Source organism: Rousettus aegyptiacus, unplaced genomic scaffold, assembly GCF_014176215.1.
Source record: "Rousettus aegyptiacus isolate mRouAeg1 unplaced genomic scaffold, mRouAeg1.p scaffold_m13_p_1, whole genome shotgun sequence".
NCBI classification, from domain to species: Eukaryota; Metazoa; Chordata; class Mammalia; order Chiroptera; family Pteropodidae; genus Rousettus; species Rousettus aegyptiacus.
In genome coordinates, this window is record NW_023416284.1 from 23,330,452 (window position 1) to 23,350,904 (window position 20,453).

General features: G+C 51.3%; 1 protein-coding gene across 3 annotated transcripts in view; it reads right to left on the bottom strand.

The window, feature by feature from the left end:
• Positions 1-20,453, bottom strand: part of GRIK3 (glutamate ionotropic receptor kainate type subunit 3) — a 208,453-nt gene that overhangs the window by 46,586 nt on the left and 141,414 nt on the right. For all 3 annotated transcript variants that reach the window (XM_016147198.2, XM_016147195.2, XM_016147197.2), the window contains exons 5-8: positions 18,570-18,623; positions 9,910-10,083; positions 9,062-9,205; positions 3,138-3,245 (exon numbers count right to left, since the gene is read on the bottom strand). In XM_016147198.2, coding sequence (XP_016002684.1) covers positions 3,138-3,245; positions 9,062-9,205; positions 9,910-10,083; positions 18,570-18,623 — 480 coding nt within the window. The remainder of the gene's footprint in view (positions 1-3,137; positions 3,246-9,061; positions 9,206-9,909; positions 10,084-18,569; positions 18,624-20,453) is intronic.

Here is a 20,453-nt window from a genome sequence, read left to right on the forward strand (position 1 = left end):
CAGAGAACAGCGTCCTGAGTCCTCAGTCTCTCCATCCTATCTCCACACCAACAAGCCCATCTTCTCGATGTGATTCTTCATGACCATCGCAGTCATGGTTAGCACATTCTGAGCTAACCTTTCTATGCTGATAGCCTCCAGGAGGAGGCCCCCAAGGTGTTGAATCTCCCAAATTCTGCCAACTCTTCCTTGGTGGCAAACCCTTCACAGCTGAAGGGGGAAATGCAGAGGGAGAGGTGAACATAAAGAGAGCCCAGGGAGCCCAGTGGAAACTGTCCTGGGGTGGAGCAGATGCCATGAGGAAATCAGAGGTCCTGGGTCAGGTCCTCCCCTGAGACAGAGTGACTCTGTGCCTAGTGAGCTTCCCACTTCATGAGGAAGACCCTGGGCACCTAACTCGCATTTAATGGGTCTCAGCCTGACTGCCGGCTCTGAGGCCAGATGCCCTCCAAAGCCCAGGACAGGGTGTAGGTAGAATGAGTAAAAGGATGAGATGTGTCACGTGCAGGAAGACAGGCTGGGCAGGAGGCTGGCCTGTGTAGCTGTTTTGGGGGTGGTAGAACAGAGTGGACGACCTTCACTGGAGGCCTCGGATGCTGCTGGGTTTGCAGGCAAGTTTGCTTCATGGTTTTACTTCTAAAGGTGGCAGACACACTGGCCAAGGCAGCATAATCTGCTCCTACAGTGCCCTGGTTGCTATTAGGCCTGAGGCTGGAGGAAGGTAAGGGAAGATCAAGTTTATAGTTTATTCTAAAGCCGTGAGCCTCTTAAAGGTCCTTTTGGACACAACTTTGCCCAGCCCTGCCCCAATCTCAGCTCCTTTCTCTCAAGGACAGTTTCAGCATGCCCACTCTGTCCTTGGCCCAGTTGGGGGAGGGGAGTCCTCAGGAAACTTAATCAATTAAACAGAGAGGCTGAGTGCAAACATCCCATTAAAAGAGCTGTGCAAGGCAGATAGCAGAGAGACATGTAATTATGCTCGGGTAATTCTGCCTTAATCCTCCCAAAGCCACTGGCTAGAGCTGGCTGGATCAGCTATGACCCAGCTTAGCAAACAGAAGTGGTGATATGAGAGGCTGAGCGGCTGCGTTGGGGGGCTCAGCACGCTCTCCAGGCAGGATCTCTTGTCTTTGCAGACCTCCCAGGGCAAGAGGGGAGGAGACAAGGAGATGGTGTGAAATACAGCTCTTCTCTTAAGTGGCCTGAGCTCAGCACAAGGGCCCCTAGCAGCATGCCTAGGAGGCGCTCAACAAACATCTGTCTCAGAGGTCAAATGAACAGCAGGAACCCTTGCCCCAGCAAGCATCTACTGAGTTCTGACTGTATGACCTGCTATACAGCCAGTACTAGGGGGATATGAGCCTAGTTAGGACTGAGGAGGACCCAGCCTGCCCAGAATCTGGGTGGCTGAGACCAGGAGCCTCTGGTGGGTGCCTCTGCAGATCAGCCTCAGTTTGGGTGTAGTAGAGAGAGTTTTTCTTGAGTATTAGCTGTGGTCAGTTTGTATCCGTTTCTTGGAGAAGGATGGTGTGGATGGGCTCAGAGGGAAAGAGTATTCTGCTGACCAATTACTGATGCCAGCCACAGGCGTGGGAGTGGGAGGTGGTGGCACGTGTGGCATCTAACTGCCACCCGCAGAATTTCAGGCTATCCCCAGGGATGGAGAGCTGACAGAGTGAAAATGAGACAGCTGCTTGAGTGAATACTATATTGCAGTAGTATGGTCTGAGGAAAGAGGTCCCAAGCACTGGGGGAGTTTAAACAGAAGTAGGAAGGTTGCTTAACGAGAACTCACAGAGTTTGTATAGTGTAGGACCAACTGGCCTCAAAGATTTTAGGAGCAAAGGCCACAGCCACTGTCCTTAAGGGACTAATGCTATATTCCACATGAAGGACTTACAGAATTATGGGGAGGTGTCCCTGGCCGTGGCTCCCTACCACAGTAGCCCAATGAATCCGTGGGAAACTTAGGAGTGAATGGTGTAACCTTGGCAACAAGGTGCAAACCAGGCAGAGGCAGCTCCATGTCAGAGGGAATGAACCAAGAAGACAGAGGCCACTTTTGTACCCAGGGCAATGGAGATAGATTGCATGGGTGAAGGCCCCAGAACTGCAGGAAGGAGGGAGCAGAGACAAGCCTGGTAGAGCAAGTTAGGCCATATTTTGGAGAACCTCAAGGCTGGGAGAGGGGCTAAAGCTTACTGACTTGGTGCTGGGGAGCCGTGGTTAGTTTCAGAGCAGGGTAGAGCTGTGCTTTGGGAAGCTTCGCTTTCGTGTACACTCGAATGGCTGGAGGGCTCAGAAGTGGAGGTGGGAAGCCAGGTCGGAGTGCCAAAATAATCAAGGAATCCTGCAGGCCCACGGGCATCAGAGCTGGTTCCTCCACTTCTTGGTCTCTGTTCCCTACATTTAACACAGCCCACTCCCAGGGTTGGAGGGTACCCTGGTGGCTCCCAGGGACCAGCCTGCTATGGAAGACAGTGTGGCTGAGTTCTTGGCCTCGAGGTCCCAGGGGATGCCGAGAATCAAGGGTCAATGTTAATCTTCCTTCTCAATCCAGTCACCTGACTGACAGAATATGCTGAAGGTTCCCAGGGATAAGAAGTGGCCATGTTACAGACATTTCTACAGTAGCCAGGTGGGAGTCTCCGGGCCTTGGCAGGCCTGCTTCTTTCGTCTAAACTCCCTGGAATCGCAGAGGCCTTAGAAGCCTAGGGAAGTTCCGAAGCCATGTGTTTCAACCTCTCCCCAAGATTAAGGGTCATTTCCAGTCTCCCAGACAAGAAATTATTTTGTTCAATCTTTGCTTAAATGCCTCCTGTGACAGTGAGCTCACTACTTATCAGGCAGGCACCCCCTTGGTCTTTAAAAAGTTTCTCTTACTCAAGGACATGTCTGTCCCTCTGCCCCATGACAGCCCTGCAGAAACTTAGAGATAGTCTGTTGCCCTGTGAGCCTCGCAGTACTTTTCCCAGGTTAGGCATCCCCGATGGCACTCGCTCCAATGACTTGGGTGTCTGCTGTGGCCGGGCCACTGGGTTCTGCACCCCTCACCTGACTAGGGCTCCATGTTTTATGAAGGGCCAAGGCACAGGCCACATCGGGTCTTGCCCCCTCCCTCTCTTGAACCCACGCACCTTCTCCAGGCCATCCTCCTTCAGACTGATGATGTCCAGATCGAAATCAGTCCGCAAGCCACTGGTTTTGTTGAAAACAATCCGTCCAGTTAATCCTTCCCATTGAGCCTGCAGGAGGGGAGAGGGCAGAGCGGCAATTCCTCGAGCTCATAAATCATCATTCGGTACAACTGTACAATGCTTCATTTTAATTACTCTTCGTACTGATACTGTTCCCCCAAGACCATGATTAATTAATAATCACCTCCATCATTGCTCGGGCTGTGGCGCGAGCCAGCGATTTCCATAAATTCTATTATGCTCTTTAGCCAGCTTTACATTTGCACCTTCTCATGTACCAACATCGATCTCAGACACGCTTAAATAAGCCCCCGCCTCGAAGCCATGGGAAGGGGAAGCCCATGTCAGATCCCCAGAGAGGGACAGGGAGGCAGGCAGGTGGGGCAGGGCAGGCGAGACCTGCTGAGAAGCAGAAAAGCCAAGGGGCAAAGTTGGCCCTGGCTAGAAGACCAGACACTTGGAGTGACCCCCAGAGAGCCAGGGGAAACAGAGGTCACCCCAGCCACCCTCGGCCCCAGCCCCAGCCCCAGCCCCGTGCATGTTGTGAATAAGAACATGGTGTCAGAATGCTGGGTTCAACTGCAATTAGCTGTGTGAATTTCATTGCACTGCTCTGCCTCAGTTTCCTCATCAATAAAACAAAACTAATAACAGTACCCATCTTCCCAGCATGTGATAAGGGTGAAATAAATCCTGTAAAATACTTAGAACTGAGCCTGGTACAACCAGAGCCCTGAATAAATGGTAGCTTTTCACGGGCATCATTAACACAGAGGCAGGCAGAGGTTCAGAGAAGTTTCAGAATCCAAAGTGAGAAAACCTCCATCTTCTAGATCAGAGGTTGGCAAACTACCTGCCTGCTGACTGTTTTTGTAAACAGTTTCTTAGCTCGCAGTCATGGCCCATGTGTTTATCTATTGTTTTTGGCTGCTTTTGTGCTGCAACTTTGGAGCTGAATAGCTGCAATCAAAGACCATCTGGCCTGTAAAGCCTAAAATATTTACTGTTTGGCCCTTTGCAGAAAAAGTTTGCAGACTCCCCTTCTAGATAATGTCTCTCCCGTGAGCCCAGAGCGTTAGCTCTACAAGGTACTTCGCACTGCACACGTCATGCAATCTCCACAGTGGTCCTGGCAGGTGATGGTCCCCATTTTATAGAAGAGCAAGCAAGCCTGGAGGGGCCCCCATGCTCAGAGAGTGGAAAAGAAGGTGAGTCAAACAGAAGCGAGGGTCCCAGGGCTCCACTGATCAGGCCCCTCCTCTCCTTCCATGGGGTTAGGATGCAGCCGGCACACAGGTAAAATGCCTGAATGTGCAGCTATCTGTGTCTGGGGGAAGAACAAATCCGCACACCCTGGAGCCCTGGGAACAAAGGCGGGCTGTGAGCTCACACAGCCCGACTGGCCCAAGGGCCTCGCGCTTGGGGGTCTGGGGGAGGTCTGAATATCGAAATCCTTGCTTGGACACACTGGGCCCCTCGGGGTCATGATCTCTTACAGGTTCTAAGAAAGGCTCCCAGCCTCTCTCCGGCTGAACGTTCCTGGCACCCTTGCTTATACTCACACTTTGACACAAGTTCATGGGCTCACAGATCCCTGAAGGCCTATCCGTAGACCCCAAACTAAAACTCTTGGGAATCTATAAGCACTTGGATAGCTCTAAGACACAGGAGAGTCTTCTGGGTAAGAGTGTAGATGGGCAAATACATACATACATACATACATACATACATACATACATACATACATACATACAAGGCCCAGTGCCTTGGAGGGCTCCTGGAGGCTGTAAACTGAAAGTAGATAGAATTGGGCTTTGTATGGGATGGAACCTCTCTGAACTTCAGGAAGGGGAAAATTACCTACTTCACAGGTGTTAAAGAAAAGGTGTATAAAGTGCTTAGCACAGTAGTTCCACCTTATCTGTGGTTTTGCTTTCCGCAGTTTCAGTTACCCGTGGTCTGAAAATATTAAGTGTAAAATTCTAGGAATAAACAATTCATAAGTTTTAAATTGCATGCCGTTCTGAGTAAGGTGATGAAATTTCATGGCATCCGGCTCCGTGCCGCCCAGGATGTGAATCCTCCCTCTGGCCAGCGCGTCCACACTGTACACACCCCCTGCCCACTAGTCACTTAGTAGCCGTCTAGGTTATCAGATCCACTGCCATGGTATCTCAGTGCTTGTGTTCACGTCACCCTTATGTTACTTAATGACGAGCCTAAAGTGTAAGAGTAGCGATGCTGGCAATTCAGACATGTAATAGGAAGCCGTCAAGTGCTTGCTTCAAGTGAAAAGGTGAAAGTTCCTGACATAATGAGGGAAAAATTGCACGTTGAGGTTGCTGAGATCTACGGTAATTTTCTACTCACGACATTGCCTAATTTATAAATTAAACTTTATTATAGGTAGGTATGTATAGGAAAAAATGCAGTATATGTAGAGGTCATACTATCTGTGGTTTTAGGCATCCACTGGGGTGTTTGGAACACATATCTCCTGCAGGTAAGGGAGGACTACTACATCAGTCCGGGCTAAGAGGTACATAGTATTATTTCTCTTGCTTCTTTCCACCGAGCTCCCTTGGGTTAGAGCTAGCCCCTGGCTTCAGGGGAAGGGTGGTCATGTGGGCCAAGGCCCAAGGCTTCAGTAGAAACCTATCACAGGGGCTAACCTTCCCTGCACGAGCTCATTCACTTCTCATCAAACCTGCCACTTGGGCGGGGGGGAGTCACCCCAATTTTATACTCATGGACACTGAGGCTCAAAGAGGGACTGGTGCTGTGCAGGTCCCAAGCGACGGTGGTACAGATTCCCTTTCTGTAGGAGCAGGGCTGAAGAGTCTGGGGTCATCACTCCCAAGTTGAGTGGGGAGGTTTATGGAGCCCAGGGAGCTGGAGATGGTGGTTTGGGGTGGAGACTAAAGATGAATTAGGGAAGGTGAAGACCACCGCTAATGACCTCACAGGGCGGCTCAGCAGCCCCTCTGCCTCCTTTCCTCTGGGGGCTCCCACATCCTCTGGTGATCTCCCGGCTCCCAGGGGAAATCACAGCAGGTGCGTTCAAACCCGCACTCTTGAGGGGAGGCTCCCTCCTTTTCAGCTACAGAGGAATTAAATGCCAGCAGGTGTGTGGCCCGGCTGTGGGCGGTGGGCAGAGGCAGGGCCAGGGCAGGGAGCCACGGGCAGCTCCTCCCCGTGACATTTTCCGGCCCTCCCGCCCCATCCAGCCTCGGCTCAGGACTTGCTAAATGAAAGATGCTTCACACGCTCTGAACTCCGGCCTGGCATTTTCCAGCTCCTCTCGGAAATGCCAAGTCTTTAAAATGATTTACTGTCATGCAGTCGGATGGGGGAGACGAGCAACTTGGAAATGGTCCGAGGGAAGACTGTGCTGGGTTCCAGCAGGGCACCTGAGGCCCAGTCGTGGCCGGCTGTGGGATCACGGGCAAGCCAAATGGCTGCTGTGGGCCTCAGTCTCCATACCCTACAACGGGGGTAAGACGAAGATGTTTCTGAAAGGGCTCTGTAAAGGTGTATGAATGGTGAGGGCCATCCACTGGGCTGGGGGCCAGAAAACAGGAGGGCCAGGCACATCCATGTCAGCCTGTCATCCCGGGGGGAAGGGGGAAGGGGATCCCCGTTCTATAGCGTAGACAGTGACAAATCTGCTCTGATCCAGGCTTGACCACTGAGCCCCGAGCATTCCAAGGGGTGAACAGAGTGGGAGACCCTGAAACTATGAGGCCTGGAAATCCTCTTTAGCTCAAAGCTCACCACAGAACAAAATGCCACAGTGATGATAGTCATGATGATAGATACAATAGTAACAGCAGTCAATCTGTTCAGCACTTGCTCTGTGCCAGGTGGTGTCCTGACTGTTTCAAACACACCATAACTCACTTAATCCTACAACAACCTGGTGTTATCTCCATCGTGCAGAGAAAGACCTGAGGCACAGTGGTTCAGCGGCTGGTCTAAGGTCACACAACCAAAATGTGGTTACGCTTCAGAGCCAGTGGTTTCTGGCTCCTATGGGTCCCAGGGTTGTGGCCTGGGTCACTGAGACTCTCACGCCAGCCTCTGATTACTCAGTTGGAGTCTGCCAAAGAAGGATGTGTCGGGGGTAGGAGTAAGGCCTCCGAGTTCCCTAAGAACAAAACGACAATTGCCCAAGCCAGCCAGGCCTTGCTTAGGGCAGTGGACAATTGGACTTCCTGGGCAATTATGAGGGCTTGGATGAGAAGGGACTATCATGGTCCTCTTGCACCAAGAAGACAGATACAAGAGTCCCTTCCATAGATGAGGGAACTGGTGCCAAGGACTTAATTGCTTCCTCACAATGACTATGAGATGGTATTTGCCAGGTGATGAAACTGGTGCTTGGGGATGTCCAGGAACTTCTAAAGCCACACGGCTGGGAAGAGGTAGAGAAAAGCTCCAAAGGCACATGTCTCAAACTCTCAAGCTTCTGTCTCATCTATATTCCTGTTATTGTCATTCTGAAATGCAGGAGGAACTGTCATTGGCCTCATCCCAAGCACTAACGGTGAACGCAGGACTTCCAGGAAAGCTGCCTGTCTGCTGAGAGTAAGGTGGTACCTTCCTTTGTTATTAACCCTCACAGTGCTGTCTTCCTTTTGGTGTAGGATTACATTCATTAGTGTGATGACTTGATTGATATGTGCCTCCCTCCCTAGGCTGTGAGCTCTGTGAGTGCAGGGGCTCATCTGTTTTAGCTCTGCGCCTGGCATTCAGCAGGCCCACACGAATACCTACTGAATAAATGAGCTCCCAAGGCAGCTGGCTTCATGTCTGGTCCACTGTAATTGCTACAAAGAAACTGTCTCTACGGAACCCTCCTGGATAGCTTCCCCTTAATGTACTTGGCGTTGCCCTGGACAGGGTCACCCTTTCTGATCCAGGATCTCCCTCCCTCTTGTCCCTGTGAATTTCTTAATCTACTATTTACTAGAATTTAACTCTGCCCAACCCTGGGGTAGGTGCTTTGTGCACATATTTCCACTGTCTTCCCTTTGGGAAGACAGATAGTACTCTTACGGTGCCCATATTACGGAGAGTCAGATATCTCACTCAAAGACACAGTTGGGATAGAGCCAGGATATAAGCCCAGACCTTAGCTTCCTCCATCTATAAAATGGGAACAATAAACTGCCATCATAATTTATAAGGACAACGGTGCTGGGGAGAGTCCTTTGAAATCGAAAGTCGGTGCTGTGTGTTTCCATGGCCACCTTCTTGGCAGCAGGACAAGTTTCTGCTCTCTGGAGTCAGTTTCAAGGGTGGGACCTCTCCACAGCTGTCATGGTGCCAGGAGAGCTGGGTCCTGACTGGGACGCTGGCTGGGAAGTTGGCCGATGGGCCGGTGACATGACGAGGAGGTTGTGGGGTTGACTGTTATTTACCAAGCCTCCTCTGCCCTGGCATCGCACCAAACCTTCCCTGGGGTCTCCTTTCATCTTCACAGCATCCCTGTGAGGCTGGCATGCTTTGTACCCCAGGGTACAGATGAGGCAACCAAGGCTCAGCAAGGTTCTCAAACTTGCCTGAAGTCACACAGCCAAGGCACAGGCCCTCATCTGTTGTACTTTAAGCCCATGCTGCATCCTGCCGACAATGCTGACTGCCCACCGAGCACCTACTGTGAGCCAAGGACTTATCCCCTCAATCACCCTTTAAGATTGGTCCTGTCAAGCCCATTTTTACCCAAGGAGACTGAGGCTGAGAGATGTGAGGCAACTTGCCTGAGTTCATGTAGATTGGAAATCCAATCTGTCTGAATCCCAAACCTGGGCCCTCGACTGCTCTGCAGCACCAACGGCCCCCAGGGAGATGCTGGCACTCACCTCCTTGATGAAGTTCATGAAGCGGCCACCAAAGCGCCAAGCCTTGTGCCGGTGGCACTGCAAGGAGTTCACGGTCATCTGGGGCGCCCGCTGGTAGCACACGGACACGATGTGGACGGCGTCATACAGTAAGGCGGCGTCAGTCTGGAGGGGAGGGCCCAGGGCCTGCCTGAGAGCTGCTCCCAAGGGTCCTCAACCCCACTGCCCTGTCCTCCTTCCCCTCCCCCACCACAGGCACAAAGGGGCCCTGGTGAGGGAAAGGCCACAAGGCCCTATAAGTGACCCTTTCCATGCCTCTGGTGAGAGGCTTGCGTTGGCTGCTGCTCTGCAGACAGACACCTGACTACCACCTTCTAGAGTTCAGAGCTTCTCCTGGCAGTCCTTCCCACCCCCTCCCACTGCCCTGCTGTTGCCCAGGCCCTGCTCACACCTTAACCTTCCTGCCTCCCCAGCCTCTGCTGGTCATAGCTGTAAGTTCCCCATGCCGAGGGGCCACCCACCCTTATCCCAGCTCTCCGTAACCATCCATTTACATATCCTTAGAGTGGGACTATATCTGATTTTGTGTCCCTGGCTCCTAGTCTCTAAGGTCCAGTTGACACATGGCTTGTCTTAAGAAGGGAAGTGGTGGGAGGGAAGAAAGCAATAGGGAAAAGAAAGGAAGGAAGAGAGGGAGGAAGAAAGAGAGGGAGGGAAGGAAGGAAGGAAGGCAGGAAGGCAGGAAGGCAGGAAGGCAGGAAGGCAGGCAGGAAGGAAGGAAGGAAGGAAGGAAGGAAGGAAGGAAGGCAGGAAGGAAGGAGAGAAAAAGCAAAGGGAGCCCCTGGGTCTGGCCTCCCCTGCCGCCATACCATCATCACTCCATCCAACAGGCCAGACTCAGCCCGGGGAGCCGCTTGTAGCCGCTCCATGGACCACTTCTCCACGATGGCCGAGACATGAGGGTTGTCTATGTTGAGAATCCGGAACCCTGTCAGGTTCACCCCCGAGTAGCGGTAGGGCTCCAGGTCTAACGCATAAAGATCCTGAAGGACAGAGGTTCATGTAAATAAAGGTGTGTCTACTATAAGCTCCAGCCGCTCCCCTCCATTTCCTACTTGCACCCCGCCGGTGATGATGAAACCCCCACAAGAGCACTGAACTTGGAATTGACTGAACACCTGTCTACCTGGTGGTTGACCCTACATACTGCCAGGCCTCAGACAAATTGCTCAGCCTGTTATTTTTTTTCTTCCAGATTCTTTAAAAAGAAATTTTTTATTATTCAATTATAGTTGACATAAAATATTATATTAGTTTCAGGTGTACAACACAGTGATCAGCATTTATATAACTTATGAATGGATCACCCCAATAAATACAGTCCCCATCTGACACATACACAGTTATAATATTATTGACGACATTCCCCATGCTATACTCTATATGCTCATAACTATTTTGTAACTACCAATATGTACCTCTTAATCCCCTCCCCCCTTCACCCATCTTCTCCACCACACCCCTAATCTGGGACTCATCGAAATGTTCTCTGTATCTATGAGTTTTTTTCTGCTTTGTTTGTTTATTTCGTCATCTACTGAATGGGGACGGTGCCTCCTTTACAGGACCTGGTGAAGCAGTTCATACAAAACGCCCAGCCTCAAACATCAACAAAGCTTGATAATGGCCATAATGGTCATTTCCTCTGATGGGAAAGGTCCACCTTGTGCCACTGGGTCTCAGCATCTGCAAGTTATTCAGAAGGAGGCTGAGGAAGTATTTTATTCCACCAAAAAGGATATTTTAAAACCCTTTTCTACCTGGAACTCAAAGAACACTACTGCCTTTGCCCTCGTCTCTCCCTTGGTCCCCAGCATGACAAGCCAGGGCCTCCTCGCCCCCAGGAGCAGCTGACCAGCAATCAGCCTATCCATCTGTGGGCAAGTCACATCCAGTCTGGAGTATTGGGCAGGCCTTGGTTTCAGGCCTTAATCCCTGGGGCAGCCCAGCTGCAGCCCCTCCCTTTAGCTCCAGGGAGGTAGGGTTGGATACAGAGGGAGAAGCCAGGTGCTAAACTGAAAAGAGATAGCACTGGGGGTGGAGGTGACGGTGTGGTCACACGAGGGGCAGAGCAGAGCTTCGTGCTGCTAATAAAACCCACCCTGAACTTGGAAATAAGGAAGGAGAGCAGCATGTCCTTTTGATGTCCTACGGGACATGGTTTACTGGCCCGCCCAAGATTTAATAAATGGTTCTCCCTGACCACACGCCTGGGTTCGACTTCACTCTCAGCTACTGGTGAAAGGCGCAGACTCTGAGCTCACTTGTAGATTTTTGTCCACAAAAAAGATAATCTGCAGGGTTGTGGTTTTATTGCCCCGTAGGACGTTAATCCATTTTGTATTTAACCTAGCAGCCTTATTCTATGATTTTCCCCCTCCATGTGCCCAAATACGCAAGCCCTCAAAAGCGTTTTGAGCCAGCATTGCCTCCTGCTGGTGCCTCATTGAGTGGGAGATCTCTTTGACACGTTTCATTCTATACTCTATGTTTTTAATTTTTGAAAAAAGATACTTCAACCCTGTAGAATGGCGCCATCCCACGAGCAGGGAAAACGAATCTCAAGGTCCTTGCCGGATCCTCTCTTTATCTACTGCCTATTCTTCTCCACACTCTCCTGCATCAGGATGGCCTTCCACCCTGACCCCAGGCCATCCTAGGTCTGAAGACTCAATCCTCCATCCCGTGCTGGGAGAGAGTGGCTGGGAACACTATACTTGTCTCTCCATGGCTGGAGGCATCAGGACTAACATTCTGCACCATCACAGTTGATTTGGTTAAACTGAGGGTAGGTCTTTTGCTCAAGGTTAAACAGAGAGCAAGTGATGGCATCACATCCCCTGCCCTGTGACAATGTGTGCTCTCCTCAGCCCTTAGTGCACAACTACCAGACGTCACTGTCACCCCACACACAGCATTCAGAGGGGCCTTTCTGAACAACAAATCCTGCTTAAGGTAATTCAATGGCTCCTTCTTGCCTTCTCGGAATAAAGTGCACATTCCTTGGTATAGTTTACAAAGCTTTTGACCCCTCTGGCCTCACTTTCTTTCCCATTCCCTCCTATTTTTTGCCCAGGAACCTGAATGCCTTGCACCCCCCTTTCCCATTCCTCGCTGGCCCCCGTCCCCATCACTCAGCTCATCCCCCAGCCGGTGCTTTTGAGTGTGTTCTACCCCCAGGCTGGAACGCCTGTCTTCTCACCCCTTCTTCGGTGGGTTATTCTGAGATTGAGCTCAAGCGTCACCTCTTCTCAAGGTGGCCGCGTCATGAACTTCATCAAGGAGGTGAGTGCCAGCACATGCATGACAGAGGGGGTCAGGGGTACTTCTGCTCTTATCCTGGGGCCTTTGGGATTTTACTGCATTGAAAACAATTGTCTGTGCCGGCGTCTCTCTCTGCTATGAGCCAAATACTCCTGCCAACCAAAGTAGAAATAAAGCTCAGCCAGCTGAATAGCTCTCTGGGGCCCCTAAACGGACTGGCAAGCGTCTTGGGTAGAGAGACCAGTGCTTCTCATACTCCTCGGGGTGGAGCTCTCTATGGGGCTCCGGTTTGGTAAATTGCCTGGCCTGAGGCAGCGAGTCTGAGGATGTAGAGGGGTTTTGTTTTGCAAAGCTGGGTCTGCAGGTTTGGGGCAGGAGCTAGACAGCTGTTGCGTGGAAGAGAAGATGAACTCTGCCCCCAGGAGGCGCCCTCCTCGCTCTTCCCCTGCATGGCGATCAGCTTCTTCTCCAATTCGGTGTGGATCTGGCATCTAAGGCCTGAAAGATGCCAAAGCACTAGCCTGCCTAAGGCCTCTGTGATTCCAGAGGCCTCCTGGACTCACCGGGAAGGGCGGCATCTCTGGCTTTACTGGGGGATTGGGTGCTGGTAACCAGTTTCCAGATATGACCTTTGGTCTGTTGACATTTACGCACTGCAGACAATCACAGCCTGGTGGGGGCGTGATGGGGTGTCAGTGCTGGGGTCACCTTCTTCCCTGTCACCTAAGCCTGGGCTTAGCTGCAACGTGCTGTAGGGCTTGGAGCACTAAGTGCGCCATCCCTGTGACATGAGGGCAGTAACAACAGGGAGCTGGTAAAGAGGCCTCTTTGACCAGCTCCATATTTTTTTTTTTTTATCCAAACTGCCCCAGGCTGAGACCCCAAATGCTGTACATAGTGAACTGTGCACAACCTTGCTGCTTGGCAAAAAGTTGCTGTTCTCCATGCCAAATGTTGACACACTGAATTCAGCATCGACGAGGGACCTTTTAGAAACATTCAGCATAACATAATAGACTAATTCATTAGCACCCCATGGGTCTGACTGGGTAGAAGCTGAAGCTCGGAAAACATCGCCTTAAGGAATGACAGATGAAAATATCTTCCCCATGATATAACTGTTATTGCTGGGAAGTGGCATTAATTGTGATTGCTTATCTATTAATTTATTATAATTTTTTTTTCACCTCCAGGCTTTTTACCTACACATGACATGTACCAGGGGCTCAGCTGGTGCTGATTAACGTGGGGTTATCTGGAAATGGCTCAAAGCTGGCTGGAACAGATAATGGCAGCTGGGGTAATTAAAATGTCTTCTGCGTGGGAGAAGCAAGTTTGGAGAATTTTTCAGAGGTGGAGTTGGTGACATGGATTTCCTAAAGGGAAGGAGATAAATGCCAGATGCTCCTGCCCTCTTAATACGGCCACGATAGACCAATAGGCAGAGTCAGAATTACCAGGTAGATGCCTAAGCCAAGGGCTGGGAAGAGTGTCCTGGAGTTGGAGCTGGAATCAGAACATGGGCTGGGGGGACACAGCTGATGCCCTGGCATGTCGGGCGGCATTGCTGGGAGATACCCTGGCAGCCTCCCCATCACATACTCCACTGCAGAACTGTTTGAATTGCAGGGGATGTGTTTTCCTGGAGGGATCTACTCCCCCCTGACCTTCTGAGAACTCAGGAGAGGGAGGGCAGTGGGCTGGAACAGCCATGGGCAAGACCAGAGGTCAGGAGCAAAGGGCTCTATCACTGATCTGCTGTGAGGCTCCGGGCAGGTCACTTAACCTCTCTGGTTCCCCATCAATCAACAGGGAGCGCAAACTCTCCTCTGTGAAGAGGGAAATCAGTGATGTGGAGAAAGGGCTTTGGAAACTGTGAAGTGTGGGCGCTGCTGGGATTTGTGGAGGCTCCACTGCCCCTATTAGTGTCAATCACCAGGCCTGGACCATTGAGGCCAGCTATGTGGAATCAGATCCCGCCAGAGGAGGCCAGTCAACACTTCCTGCAGCTTGACAGGCTTCAGCAGAGAGTGTGGAGCTGGACAGCCGCCAGCCAGTAACAATTCTTGCTCTGCCCCTTTCTTGTTGAGTCACCTCTCTGAGCCTCAGTTTCTACTTTTCTGTAAAACTGGGAGAGACTTACCACCCTCGGAAAGTTGGATTGTGGATGAGATGAAGCATGTTGAGTACATAGTAAACATAACCAGGAACTTATTTCATTAATTAATTTAGCTCTTACAGAGAACTAGATGCCAACCACTTTTCTAAGCACTTTACTGATGTCAACATATTCAATGCTCAGCATAACCACCCTATGGGTAGTATTGTTATTGTGCAATTTTACAGAGTGGGGAAATGAGGCACAGAGAGGTAAAGTAACCTGCCCGAGGAAGTGCAAGAATCTCAATTCTAACTCAGGTAGACAGACTGGCACCCAGAGTCCATGGTCTTAACTGTTGCTATGATGAGAATGTTGCTAATTTCACTGATTACTTTCTACTTTGTATTGTAGTCATCCATTCACTGATTGATTCATTCAAGTATTCATGAGCACCTACCATGTACCAGGCACTATTCGGGCACTAGAGATATAGAGGTGAGTCAGGCATGGTCCTTGATCCTTATATGCACGAAGCAAGCTTACTAGCTGGTGAGATTTGTATTGGATCCATCTCTGTATACCCCTCCCCACCCGAATGTCTAGCTCAGTACCTAGGACAGCTTGAGAGAATCTGGATGTGGCTGCTGGATAAGTGAATAAATGAATGACTGAATTAAGGAAATGAAAAATTAAGAGAAGTAGACACTGTCAGGGTCTAGAATAAGGGCCCAGGATGCCTAGATACTGCCATATGCCTCCCTCCAAGAACTCCAGTCTTGTCCCCAGTTCAGCAATGGCATCAATGTGGAGGGCACTGGAGTGGTGCCTTCTCCAGAGTCTTGCCTGGAAGATCAGGCCAAGTTGTAGAGCTATGGGTCCAAAGCTTTAGGCCCTACTGTCCCTTGAAGGCACAACCCCTCTGGCCTTGAAAGGAGCCGTGAACCAGGTGGAGATGGTTTTAATTGATTGTGTGGAGCTGGGATTGGGAACAAGGCCCAGAGAAGGCTTAATCATAGGCCCTGTTGGGGACAGAATGGGCTATACTCAGGGTGGGTGAATAAGATGTGTGGATTTTGTTCCTGCCACTTCTGAAGCAACTTCCCAGTGACCCACACCTTCAGTTTGGTGACCACGTCTTGGATTTTGTGAGAGCATGCACTCCTCTTCCACCAACAGACCTCAGCCCATTGGCCGAGGAGTGCTCGGTCACCTGTGCCAAGGGTGGCTTCTATAATCTGGCTGATAACCCAGCCCCTACTTTGGGGACATTTGGAAATGTGGGGTGGCATTTATTTATTTGTCACCAAGCTTGGAAATTAGTCAGTGGGGACAGGGCATTCTGGATTGATGAATTGTCCAGATCCAAATGCCTATATAATGCCCTGTTGAGAGACCCTGACTGCTGCTTGGCCGGTCAGCAATTTGGCCTGGGGAAGGTGGGTAATGCTCAGAGAAAGAGGTGGTAAGGAGTGACAGAGGCGGACTGGATGGTCAGTTGGGATGTGATGGGCCCAGGGCAGCTGTGATGCACTAAAGTTTCCAGGGATGACGACTTCGAGGAAGGAGGAGAGACCAAGAGTGGGGGTGGGCGCCATGGGAGGGAGAGAGAAAGGGGAGACCCTAGCTGAGTCTCAGTGCAGAGGGTTGGAAGCATCGTCCCATCACATCTAGAGTCACTTTGGATCTAGAACAAACCACCCTCCTCCTAGTCTGCTTTTTTGGCCCAGTGGTTCATTCTCAAACTCCTAATGACTTGAGGTTACTTGAGTGAGTTCTGCTCCGTAAAAATCAAAAAAGGCCAGTGACACATCTGAGGCCCTGAGGCATCTCCACTACTTACTTCCACTTTACAGACAAGGAGACAGGACCAGGGAGGTTAAGTAATCTGCCCACGTGCATGGCTAAGAGGTGGTGGAGCAGGGACTCCGATCCTTCCCTGTGCCTCTGAGGCCTGCTCGCCTCTCACTGTGCAGGAAAGTAATGTGGAGGGTGGATGGGCATGGTCTGCATTGGCCCTCAGCAGTCCTGGGCAATCCGCCTGCTCCTGCACGCAGTGTCTCCTCGTCCTTCCCTTTTATTTTCTTATCACGAGTTCTAGGCCCTGTCACAGCAACTCAGAGTGATAAGGACTCAGGGACGTGAGCCAGCAGGATACGAGTGTGAGAAGAATGTGTTGAGCTATTGACACGGGGCTTGCTGGGACCCCCAATAGCCCAGAAATTGGTCTCAGTGCTCTGGGAGCCCACGATGGGATAGATAGGACTGCCATGCTGAGGACAGGGCCTTGGGCCCCTGGAATGTGCCCCACCCTGCCTTCCTAGACTTAATCCTCTAGCCTGTTTCCAGCTCCGAATAGATAGACTATCAGGAACCTCATCCTCCAAGCCTCTAATGACTTTCCAGGATACAGCGTGGTTGGGAGAAGCCAGCTTAGGTGGGTAGAAATCCAGAAGAAACTAGAGAAAGAAGGTGCCTGGTCTCAGTCACCAGCTTCCAGGATCCTTTTCTCCCTACATGGCCCCTGGCAGGTCCCCAGTTCTGAGCTCTGGATCAGGAGACTGCGCAGGGTGGCTCCTGAATTCTGCCACAGGTACAGGTTTCAGTGGGTAGGAGGCAGAGGGAGGGTGACAAGCAGTGGTGGGCTGCTAAATGCTTAATAACCCGCTCTCAAGAGAGAGGAGGTAAAATCCCTCATGTGTAGCTTTTGCCAGCTTCTGTGGTATGAATACTCCCACTGCGGCTGATTTCAAGCTACCAATATTACGTCACTGAATGTAGAGCTGAGAAGCGATGAACGCAATTAGCTCTTGCAATCAGCCAGAGTGAGCCAACTCCAGCACTCCACTGAAGAGCTGACCTGCCCCTTGGCCTTTGCTTACACTCGTCTGTCCTTTGCTTACGCTCTTCCCTCTACATGGCATACCCTTCCTCCCTCTCCTCGGTGAACTCCTACTGATCCCTGGAGGCTCAGTTCAAGCATCTGCTTTCCTGTAAAGCCTGCCTCAAATTTCCCACCTTCTACCAGGCCCTCAGCACCTGGTATCTCCTTCTGCTGTGCCCCATGGCCATCTGTTCAGGCCTGTGATGGTACAAGCTTGCTGTATGAGCTAGACATAGAGAGGCAGACTGGACAGGATGCAAACTCCTTGAGGGAAGGGCCTCAGTGCCAGTCGTCTTGAGATACTCAGCCGAGCACAGGGCTGGGCACATTAACTGGGTGCCGGATAAACGAAGGAACACAGTCAGAGGGCCGTAGCAGCAAGGCGATGCAGACTGCAGGAGCCTGTTTCAGTGGCAGGGTGGTTAGCGATGCCGTCACTCGCCTCAGACCTGGGCTGGGTGGAGGAGTCCACCCAGGGCCCCGGCGAGGTTGGAAGGCATCTGGCTCCAAGGCAGGGTGTCTGGGTGTCGGTGCCCCTTTGGCACAGGGATCTCTTTATTCTGCTGATCTCAGTCCATAACTAATTATCCTAATGGGTTTAAATGGCCTTAAATGTTCTCAGAGTTTGGACAGGACCCATCTGGAGCCTGCAGGTGGGCTGGCCTGGCTGGCAGTGAATGGGCAAACTTCGAAGTAGATGCTACAGGAATCCAAAGTGGCCATTCCTGTTTGTTACGAGAGGCCTGAGGCCTGCGTGGAGAAGTGTGGGCTAAGAGCTGAGGGTTGGGATACTAATGACAGCTAATGCTTGTATAGCTCTTACATGAATCAGGCACTGCTCTCAGCATTTACTCTATTAACTCACTGAGTCCTCACAACCATCCTAGGAGGTAGAAGCCATTACCGTGCCCATTTTGCAGAGGAAGAAACTGAGTCAGGGAGGTTAAATGACTTCCCCAAGGTCTCATGGCCAGTTAGCAGAGGGGCTTCTGTTCACACTGGCAGGTTCTAGAGTCCCTGTCCTTAGTTACAACAAAATGCTACTTCTCAACACGAGCGAGCCACAAAGACATCTTTGTGCCCTTACCTGGGGCCATATCTACAACCTTAGGAAGGCACATCCAGCCTGGGTCTCTTCTGGCTACAGCTCCTGTCCCCACCAGGCTGACCTTGTTCTAGGGGAGTCCCACCCCAACCCACGTCAGGACCCGGAGGTACATTACCAGAGTGGTGAAGATGAAGTGGTAGTACTCAGTCATCATGCCCATGGCCATGGCCTGCGGGAGAGACGAGGGTCAGCAACCTCGGGGAATACCGGAGCAGCCCCCACCTCCTCACCATGCCAGGGGTGAGGCCTGGGCAGCAGGACAGACTGACGCGGGGTAAGAGGATGCTGGCCGCTTGGAATGGCATGTTCTCTGAGGCCCCCTCTGAATGGTGACAATGGCTGGCAGACAGCAGTGAATTTCACACGGGACTGAGCAGTAAAATCACTTGGGACCGATTAAAATGCAGACTCTTGGGCCACATTCTTCCAAGATTCCAAATTCCAAAGGGTTGGGCAGGGCCCGGGCCTTCTCTCTTTTTAGTACGCGTCTCTGGGCCTTCCACACCTAGAGCAATGCTGATGGAATCAGCCCAGACGCCTTCTTAGTGTCCTGACTTCACTCAGCTGAGCTTGGTGTCCAGGCCCTAGAGAGAGGTGTCAGGGAGCCTGGCCCCACAGCCCTACCGGGCCAAGGAGGCAGGTCAGTCCTCAGTCTCAGCCTCTGGGGGAGGGCTGACCACAAAACAAGCCACGTGGCTGCTGCGGAATCACTACATAACATTGTGATGTCTACACTGTATACATTTTATGTATTTTATTAGAGGCCTATAGTCTATGACATTAATGACCATAATGCGTTTTCTGCGGAGTTCTTCGGAATGCTGGGCCCACAAAGTGCTCTGGGGGAAAAATGTCACTGGGTCAAGTACACTTAGAAAATGCTGCACATTCTCTTTCTCTCTTGGTGATTTCCAAGCTGCATCCACAGGGCGAAGGTTCAGAGACGTTCTCAGTAAGCGGACATGCTTACCTTTGTTTAGGTCAGTGTTTAGCTGAGCCCAGAATCTTCATTTTTAATTCTAGATGTTTTTGAGTCAGACAGACCTTGGAGTAAATTTTGACTTGCAGTCTCGATGGCCTCGGGCCCATTACTTTCCCTGTGGGCCTCAGTTTCCTCACCTGGCAACTGGGCATAACAATTGTCCTTGCTTCCCAGGGTGGAGTAAATGAGGACCCGCGTGTACTTGGGTCGGAGTGACTCCTCAGTAAATCAAAGCTGCGATTGTCATTATTATTGTTATACACACTGGGAAGAGAAGGGACATGCCAGGCAGAGCTGGCTGGGGGGTGGGGGTTAAGGCATTTCTGGGGAGCGTTCACTGGCACTGGGATGAACTCTTTCTTTGCCTTACCCCACTGAATCCTCCATAACCATGTGACGTAGGGACCACTCAGTCCATCAGAGCAGGGCATGACTCTGGGGCCACTTGCCCTTGGCAGAAACAAGATTCAGATTCTCCGATGAGCTTTTTAACCACTGTATATAGGAGCCTGGTATGGGGCTTCCTCGGGGGAAGACAGAGGCCGCCATTTGCTTGGACACTTTTTGCAGGGCCCAGCTGGAGGCTGGGACTTGAATAGCCTTCCAGGCCTAAAAACAATTCCTATCCTCCCCCGTTCCCCGACTCAGCACCTCCTCTCCTGCATTCCCTGTGTCCTTTCATGGGGTCATGTGTCAGAGCCCGCCCCCCCCCCTCCACATCAAAAGCCTCCTCCAATCACCGGGGACACTTCTGGAACCACATCATCTCCTTTTACACAAAACACTGGCTCCAATCAGAGTGTTTTGGTTTTGCAGTGGTACCTCAGAAGGGCTTGGGGGCAGTTTCGCTGTTTATTTCTTAGGTGGCTGGCAGAGCTTGGTTCTCGTTGCCAGGAGGCCATGCTGGGCTCTGTACTGGGACCAGGGCCCTCCAGGACTGGGAGCCATTCTCCTACCCCGTGGTCTCTGCAGAGCTGAGCAGACGGTGCAATGAACCTTAATACACTTCCTAGCAAC